At 44.5% G+C, this 9,493-nt stretch overlaps 2 protein-coding genes across 2 annotated transcripts; one reads left to right on the forward strand and one right to left on the reverse strand.

Moving 5' to 3' along the window:
- Window positions 1-486: 486 nt before the first annotated feature.
- On the reverse strand, window positions 487-4,903 carry LOC307237547 (ras-related protein Rab-18-B-like). The gene is made up of 7 exons (XM_080010282.1): window positions 4,726-4,903; window positions 4,325-4,380; window positions 4,017-4,078; window positions 3,679-3,751; window positions 3,264-3,382; window positions 2,551-2,617; window positions 487-1,358 (listed from the first exon to the last, which is right to left on the reverse strand). Exons 1-7 carry the CDS (start codon window positions 4,791-4,793, stop codon window positions 1,186-1,188), a joined length of 618 nt encoding a protein of 205 aa, XP_079866408.1. The 5' UTR covers window positions 4,794-4,903; the 3' UTR covers window positions 487-1,185.
- Window positions 4,904-6,051: 1,148 nt separating this feature from the next.
- Window positions 6,052-9,441, forward strand: ptchd3b (patched domain containing 3b; the record flags this gene model as incomplete). Its single annotated transcript, XM_080010461.1, has 4 exons — window positions 6,052-6,771; window positions 6,860-6,981; window positions 7,087-7,232; window positions 7,910-9,441. 4 exons carry the CDS (start codon window positions 6,052-6,054, stop codon window positions 9,439-9,441), a joined length of 2,520 nt encoding a protein of 839 aa, XP_079866587.1.
- Between the last annotated feature and the right edge of the window lie 52 nt (window positions 9,442-9,493).

Raw genomic sequence — 9,493 nt, forward strand, 5'->3', positions numbered from 1 at the left:
GAGTAAAAGAGTTACATTTATTTTAAATTGGGTTTTTAAAGCTCAAACTCAGAACTACGAAAGTTATGGTCCTCAAATGCGTCCAGAACCGAAGACAAACCCACTCGGCAGAGAGCGATGCTACCTGTTAGCATTCTGCAAAGAAGCATCACATTGCATGTTAGAATAAAAGGAGGAAAAAATAATAATAATAATAATAAAGAAGATACCCAAGAGAAGAAGATTTAGGAAGATTTTTCTACTGCTAGAAGAATAAAAATGCAGAAATACCAAGAGGATAACGAATAAAAACAAACAATAACTGGGTCCATGGGGTCAACGTCTCGGGGTCGTTGTGTGACTGACTCTCCTAAAATGCTTTCTTTCGTGCGTTCTTTGGGAGAAATCGCAGTGATCTGGCGGTGGACGCAGGTGAGCCTTCACCAGGAGCGTTCCTAAAAATCACTCGCCCGCCCGCCCTCCCTCCCTCCCTCCCTCCCTCCCTCGTCTCCCTCCACAAGCTCCAGCGCGTGTTTACTGCATAAGGCTTTTGAATCGAGTCACAACAATTCATTCTGGTGCTTGGTAGAAATGCTTCCCAGCGACACTTCCTTCGCACGTGAAGCATTTTGGAGCAGAGAAACGTGGATATTTGTTTTGTTTTTCACTGGAAGGAAAAAGAATGGGAACAATACCTTCTTGATTGTAGATTACATGACATTATTAGATTTCACTCGCCAGACTATACGCCGTAACCTACAAATTGGTGCACAATATAGCCACTATACATTATCATGATGTTTTTATCGGGCAGCATAGTTTGAGAACAGAATTAAATGTTGCTGACGCGACGGATCGAAAACAGATGTACACTCACATGACGCACAATTTTGACGAGGTTAAATTAATTAAAATAACTTCCTGACGATGGGTTTGTTTTTTGTTTTTTTTACATTATTGTTTAGTTTACGATTTGAACGGGAAGTAAAGAGCTGATAGTTGAGGTTTGAACAGGAAGTGTGCAAACAGCAAAGTCCACCTGATTGGCGCTGTCCAGGTCTTCATTCCTCTCCTCTCCTCTCCTCTCCTCTCCTCTCCTCTCCTCTCCTCTCCTCTCCTCTCCTCTCCTCTCCCTCTCTCTGTCTCTTAATCCATGTATCCATTCCGCAGTTTTCCCCATCAGATCGGTGCCTTGTTTTGTCGGGTTCAGGGGATGGAGCAGTATCCTCCGCAGGCCCTTCCGCCGCCCGGCTGCTGATCCCCGAGACGTACGCTCTGGCATGGGGAGTCACTCTCCCAGAGCCCAGGCGTCTGGAGGATCTTCTCCACCAGCTCCTCGAAGGCACACTGGACGCCGTCCTTGGTCTTAGCGCTGGCCTCTGTGATGCAAAACCAAACAGCGGCATGATCAAGGTGAGCTTGGTGACGTAAGGACTATCTGGGTGTCCAAATTAAGTTGGAGCCCAATTACTGCAAGAGTGGTTCAAGTCCCTTAATTTTGCTGAATTTTGTATTCGTTAAAGCACTGGGGCCCTTTTTGAAATCTATAAATCTACAAAAACAAAATTGCAAAAGTATCGCTGACAAAGACACCTGTCATCGTCATTGTCAGTGGGACCAGGAGATCATTTTAAGGAGGTTTCTCACTTACCGAAAATATAGACAATATTAAAAATCTAAAAAACAAGAACTATCAAAAGGAAAACGGTCTGGGGGCAATGTAAAATGTGTGCGGTGACTAGTAAAAGGAATAAAACGAGATTTGACACGGGCATGGTCCTTTAACAAAAAGACGCACAAAAAACTGCCTTCCCATAACTTTATAAAAAGCATGTTCCAATACACTAAAAAGATAATTCGTGCCCAATGCCAAACAGCTTAAATTTTAGTCACAATTAAATTAAAATTGAGTTCAACTTAAATCCATAAACCCAAAAGCAGAATAAGACAAAAACAACAACAGGATTTCTTAATTTGTTTTTTCTACTTCGGGAAAGGGAATTTAAAGATAGCCATGTGTTGACAAACAATAACATGACATAAAAGGCATGAAATGACTTCATCCAAGCGGCCAGAGACATCCTGTGGAAAGAAGACATCCACATAAGGCCTTAAAACCCATGACATCTCCTTGTCCGGGCCTTTTTTCAAAACCCCTTAATTTAGTCATTCTAAAATGGAAAGTCTACAGAAACGTTAACCTAATTTCGCAGAGCGGGGCAGATTGGAGCTGGGAATCAGGAACACGTGTAGACATGGATTTGATAAATGAAAGGCCGCTAGATTTTAATCACAACACAACTCTTCTGGAGTGTCTTTCTGTATCGTGCTGACAGTGGAGATTCAAAAGATGCCAAAACAGTATAAACAAAGCAACAAACCTTAACTAACGCTACAGTGATTTGGTCATGTTCTGCCTTCTTCCAGCTACACAATTACGGTTCCCTGCCATTAAGGATAAAGGTTCAGCTCGATAAAAGCTTTGTTTAAGTACTACTGTATACATTATGTTATATGGTTCTTTTGGAGATTGACAAGAATTTGTAATATTACTGAGAGAAGAACACATACCAATAAAAAGCATGGAGTGTTTCCTTGCAAATTTAAGCCCTTCATTTCGGTCCACTTCATGGTCATCCTGAAAAACAGATAGAGACCAATGAAAGAGCCTACATCTGAGTGAGACCTAGAACGAGGGCTGGGGCGCCCGAACCACACAGGGGGGCACCGGAGAACGCAGGGTGGGTCGCAAGGTCTTTATTTAATTAAAGGCAACATATTTCCTAATAGACAGATATTTGTTAAAACATCGGCATGATGGAAATATAAAAATCCTAAAATAAACAATGAATGAAATGTGCTCTAAAGAGGAACACATATGGACCTAAATGTGAAACGGTGTAATGCAATGATGATGAGATATGTGTTAGAGGGATTATGAGGTTCTACCTGATAGAAAATATATTTCAAAAAATGTGTTGTGCCTTTTAAACGGGGGTTGAATCAAGTTTGATTTCGGAGGCCTCTGAGGATAAAGGGTTGAGAATAATAATGATATACTGTACATATATATTTTTTTATCTATTGATGTAAATAATTGTTTTTTAAAGTAGTTTTATACTACTCAGAATTGCTACATGGTGCTTTTTCTTAGGAAATAAGAGCAAAAAAACATGTACTTCTAATGCGTACTTCATTTTAAAAAATTGGAAAAAATTGAAAGTACAGAAATACACATTATTTTTATATCCACTATCCAGATGGCGGATTCTATAAACACTTACTTTATCAATCTTGTTACCAACAAGCATTTTGACAATGTCATTTCGTGTAGTGTATGTCTCAAGTTCATTCAGCCAGTTTCCAAGCTTTGTGAAGGTGTCCCGTTTCGTGACATCATAGACTGTGAACAATACAGGGAACAGGAACAGACGAACACGGGGGAACAGATATTAATGACAGTCTGGACATTGCGTTAACCTTGAGAAATACATAACATTACGAGCAACACGGAGCTCTGAAGAGAGAGGAAGGGCTAATTAGGGCAGAGGTGCCCTAGCAATACGGTCATGGTAGGAACAGGTCAGAATGTAGTGCTAAGACAACAAATAAAACAATGGCGTTTCAAGTCTAATGTAAGTAGAAGACTGGAGACATGGACGATCTTTTGTGGATAAAAATTCTCGGCATATTGCTCACCAAGTATGACTCCCTGTGCGCCACGGTAGTAGCTGGGAGTGAGGGTGCGGAACCGCTCCTGCCCGGCGGTATCCTGCAAAACATAAAGACAATAACCCTTACTGACCCATTTCTTACCTGCACTACAAACTGATATAGGAACAATCCCTGTGGTGGAATCTAGGATCGACACAAATGCTTTGTGAGTCATCAAGTAAAGGTGTTTTCTACTCCCTCCCCTTCTTAGTCTTCGTATTCACTACACTGTGTGATGATGCCATCTAGTGGAGAGATATTGTACTTGAACGTATTTTTTCAGAGCACAGCTTATGTTAATACCTTGCTAACAAATGACTTACCCATATGGCCAGCTTGGCATTGTTCCCATCTATGGCAATTGTCTTGACTTTAAAGTCCACACCTACAGTGATGAGACATGGAGGAGAGGTAAGACAGTGAGGGGGAGCGTACAGGTAATCGGCCCTGTTGTATTTGCTGGTTTATCTCACCACACAATCACACTCAAAGCTGAAATACTGTGCATTCGGTGGTGAACAGGGAGTTCAAATCAGGCCGACCACAGCCAGCTAATCAGACGATACTGCTTTTAGCAATACCTGTGATATACATCTCAATGTTTGGGTGTGTGCGTTTTCGTGCATCCAACCTATTGTAGCCGTCTGTTCTGGATCAAACGTGTCATCTGTGAATCTCAAGAGGAGACTGTTTGGAGGAGAGACAAAAAGTGGGGATGAGAGGCACAATTGCTTGCTTTCAGGAGAGGCTGAATAATACAGTTCAGCCTTGTGCAAATGTGTGGTTCATGACTATCCGCCGACTGTGGCTCAGCAGCAAATGACAAAATAACAATACAACTTAAAAGCAACTACTAAGTTCATACATTATACTGTCTTCATTAGTTGGCAGCTATTGGAAAGGTTCATATTTCCCTAACGCCATGAAAACAGACAATAACAAACACGAAGTCAGCACCAGCTGATGCCACATTGCATAAGGATCGAAAAATGTAAACATGACAGCAGGCTAACGTAGCATGCTAACACGAACCTCGACTTCCCGACTCCACTTTCACCGATTATCAACAACTTCAGAGTCGTCAGCACGTCTTCGTCCATAGTTTTCTTTGGACGCTTACTCGCTTTCCTCTACGAGGTTCGACGTAGAATTCGAGATAAGACGTCAGACGGCAAACAGCAGTTAAGCAACAGTCTCCTCTTCTGGACAAAGTAAGCCACTTCCGGTCCACATGCAGAGTGTGACGTCAGAAAGAGCAAAACGTCTCAACGCCAGCAGCAATGATAATAATAATGACAATAATAATATTTTATTAATTTATTCCTTATTGTTTTTATTATTATATTGTTAGAATTGTTATGAGTATATTATTATTACAGTATTATTATTGTTGTTGTAAAAAATCTGTTATATATAACCATCTCCATTTTATTTGTGACTTCCATTGTGATCCACAACTTTCATTTTTTTTTTTTTTTTAAGGCTCAGATTTCTGTTTTTGGTATCGTTCTCGTAAATAGACGAGACCATCGTTCAACACTGACCGCAATAAAACAAGCAAAAATAAATGTTGGTTTGCTTGCATCATTATTTATCTGGTAACATAAAAACATCTTATACTGGAATCACCGTCATGAGGAACTCTGCAATCACATGACATGCATATTGTTATTGATGAAGCGTGAGCCAACAATTAATTGCTTAAAGTAAACGTACTATATCGTTTGTCCGTGGGCCTGCGCCCTTTAACCCTTATAGGACCCTGCGGTCTCAGCACCTCGGGGAACTATGCATCGATTAAGGTCCGGTCCCGTGGTCTAACAAAGCACTGCACTGATCTGAAAAGTTCCTCTGAAGGGTCCCTGTGTTAAATCACCCGTGGAAATGACCCACTTTGTATTTGGGGGACAGGGACGTAAGGAGCACGGTAACAAGGGTAAATGGGACAAAGGAACCGGTGATCCATTTTACGCCAGGTATGTTTCAATGGGCCTTTCAGGCAGCTGGGGTTCCATCTCCTTCTGCTCATCCAAGCAGGTACCCCTCTATTATGCAAATGCTTTGTAATGACGGGTGTTTAATGTTCAAATTGTCCTTTAAGGGGCTCTGGTTTGATCTTTCTCTGCCCGTTGAGGCCAGCGCTCACCCCCGATATTATGCATTTCCTTCATAATGAAGGGGTGTCCTTCTTAAAATACACACTTCATTGGACAGTACATGGGCGAATGGGCTTTCCGCGATTCTCTTTAGTCTTCAAGGCGGAGAGCTTTCAAACGGGGGGAATATATTCTCTGGAGCGGTGCTGCAGACTCCATCGCGGACGCTAATCCGGCGCGGTGTCTTTCGGCCGGCTTAGAAATGGCCAAGTGCTACGCAGACTGCGTAGAGAGACCCCTGCGCGTCTTCCTGGAATCGACCGGCCGTTTCATCGGACGTCACCCCTGGTGGTTTCTGATTGTCCCCGTTGTTCTCTCGGCGGGGCTGGGCAGCGGGTTCTGTCTTCTGTGGGACAGGGCCTCCAACGACATCGAGGAGCAGTTCACCCCGGCGCGCGGGCCCGCCAAGTCGGAGAGGCGATACATCCAAGAAACCTTCCCGGAAGACGACCTGATGTTCTCCGGCCCGCGGCTGAGCGACGACGGGACTCACGCCGCTTTCATCGCCGCCGCCGAAAGGAACGTCCTCGCGGTGGAATCCGTTCGGGAGATACTGGACCTGGACCTTCAAGTCCGGAGGATGGCCGTCGCGTTGGAGAACGAGACCTTTCAATACGCCGACGTATGTGCCGTGGCATCGGGATCCTGCTTTTCCAACGACATTCTGGACGTCATCGGCTACAACGCCACCAACATAAAGTTTGTCAATCTGACATTTCCTTGGTATTACTCTGATAATGTGAGTTTCCCCTTGTACGTCAGTCTGGGGAGTGTGAAATTCAACAAGTCCAACTCAGTTGTTGAAAGTGCGAAAGCCATGGAGCTTCGTTACTACTTGCGGAGGGGCAACAAAACTAAAACTGATCTTTGGTTGAAACACTTCATGACTCTGATTTCAAATCAATCACTGAGTACCATTAAGGTAAGTAGAAAAAGGCCAAAAATGCAATAGAATCAGTTTGGTTGTTTTTTTTTTTCTCAGTGTGTGATAACTGTCATTGTATTTCTAGGTGACATACGCCACCTCCATGTCCATGCAGTGGGAATTTGAGAAATCTCCCGCTTCAATCATTCACCTTTTCTCCGTCACGTACGCCATCGCCATCTCCTTCTCAATTGTGTCCTGTTGGAGGTCGGTGTTGAATTGACTCAGCTACTCGGTTTTTTACCTGGTAAAGTAAAATCATGCGATGATATAACATGGTGATGAGCGCTGCGATTGTTTTGACATCTCTAGATTGGATCATGTGCGGAGCAAGGTTTGGGTGGCCGCCGCTGGAGTGGTCTCCACAGGTCTAGCAGTGGTTTCCAGTTTTGGCGTGCTGCTGTTGCTGGGCCAGCCCTTTGTCATGACTGTCGCCTCCTGTCCGTTCATGATACTGGGTGGGTTCTGATCCGAATTTCCTGCACTACTGGCAATGGCAAAACACAAACTACACAAAGAACGTAATTTTTTCAAAATCATGATAAACTATACGCCGATCAGCCACGACATTAAAACCCACTGACAGGTGAAGACAATAACATTGCTCATCTCCTTTTAGGGGTCCACCTTTCAGAGGTGGACCCCTGTCCACCTCCGAAAACGCCTACAATGGGCATGTGAACATCAGAACTGGACCATAGAGCAATGGAAGTTGTCCTGGTCTGATGAATCACGTTTTCTTCTACATAATGTGGATGGGTGGGGTTAGGGTCTGATCCGATGGAGCATCTCTGGGATGTTCTGCAACAACAAGCCCGATCCATGGGGGCCCCACCTCGCAGCTTCCACTACTTAAAGGATCTGCTACTAACGTCTTGGTGCCAGAGACCACAGGACACCTTCAGAGGTCTTGTGGAGTCCATGCCTCCACGGGTCACAGCTGTTTTGGGAGCACGAGGGGGAGCTACACAATATTAGTGGTTATTAGTGGTGGTTTTAATGTTGTGGCTGATCAATGTATATGAATGGATTCATGGGATGAGTTCATACTTTGTATTTCACTGTTCCATTGACTCAATTTTGACTCCATGGATGTTGGGTTAACATCTCCCTAACCCTTCCTATTCACATTCAGGTATCGGGATCGATGACATGTTCATCATGATCTCCTGCTGGCAGAGAACCCGTGTCCTGGACAGCACACCCGACCGCCTTGCCGCCACGTACCGTGAGGCGGCCGTCTCCATCTCCATCACCACGCTGACCGACGCCCTGGCGCTGCTCCTGGGATGCGGCTCACCCTTCGGCTCCGTCCGGGCCTTCTGCCTCTACGCCGGAACCGCTGTCCTGTTCTGCTACTTGTACAGCGTCACTTTTCTGGGTGCATTTATGGCTCTTAATGGACGGAGGGAAGCGGAGAACAGGCACTGGTTCACTTGCGCCAAGATACCGGAGGATCTGCCTCCCGGAGAAGTAAAAGCTTTCGGTATCTGCTGTACCGGAGGGAGCTACGACCGGGTCACAGAGGAGGAGGAAAGTGAGCTGGTGAGCAGGTTCTTTGGAAAGTTCTACAGCCCGTTTATCACCCAGAAGTGGAATAAAGTACTTGTATGTGTGGTCTATGCTGGGTACCTGGCTGCCAGCCTGTATGGTTTTTCCACCATGGAAGAGGGACTTGACATTAGGAATCTAGCGTTAGATGATTCCTACATCATCAGTTACTACAACACCCAAAGGCAGCATTTCTCTGAATACAGTATTAATGTGATGGTAGCTGTGAAGCAGGCCCTTCCATACTGGAGTGAGGATGGGCAAAGTACATTCAGTTCATGCATTGCAGATTTTGAAAACTTAAATTACGTCAATGGCACATACGCTTGGTTTCTCTCATTTAAACAATATGCACACGCCACTAGACTCAACATCAGTTCTGAAGAGGAATTCCTAGGACACCTGCCTAACTTCCTTGAGCTAAATTCCATGTTCAGACAAGACATCAACTTTAGTTCAACCAATGAAGTCCAGTCCTCTCGCTTTTTCATCCAGACACTCAACAAATCCACAACGAAGGATATGTTGCTCGGCCTTAGAAAAGTAGCTGAACGGTGCCCGGTGGAGATCATGGTCTACCATCCTGCTTTCATTTACTTTGACCAGTACGCCATCATAATGGAGACCACCATTCAAACTATTTTGGTGGCAGCAGTTGTGATGCTCGTGGTTTCACTCATTCTGATTCCAAACCCGCTGTGCTCCCTCTGGGTGGCCTTCGCCATCTGCTCGGTCGTCGCGGGCGTGTCAGGGTTCATGGCTCTGTGGGGAGTCAGCCTGGATTCCATTTCCACAATCAACCTGATCATCTGTATCGGTTTCTCGGTAGATTTCTCCACCCACATCTCTTACTCCTTTGTCTGCAGCGCCAAGAGAGATGCCAACGAAAAGGCCACTGATGCCTTGGCTCACTTGGGCTACCCCATCCTGCAAGGGGCTGTCTCCACTATTTTAGGAGTGGTGGCGCTGTCAACGTCTGGAAGTTACATATTCAGGACTTTCTTTAAGATCATGTTCCTGGTGATCATATTTGGGCTGCTGCATGGATTGCTGTTTATTCCCATCTTCCTGACATTGTTTGGTCCATGCAGGAAGTTCTGTTCCCACATACAGTAAATGTGTTTAAGTGCTAATATTTTTTCCAATAGAATTACTGAATAGAAAGTCC

Source organism: Zeus faber (genome assembly GCF_960531495.2).
Source record: "Zeus faber genome assembly, chromosome: 12".
Taxonomy (NCBI): domain Eukaryota; kingdom Metazoa; phylum Chordata; class Actinopteri; order Zeiformes; family Zeidae; genus Zeus; species Zeus faber.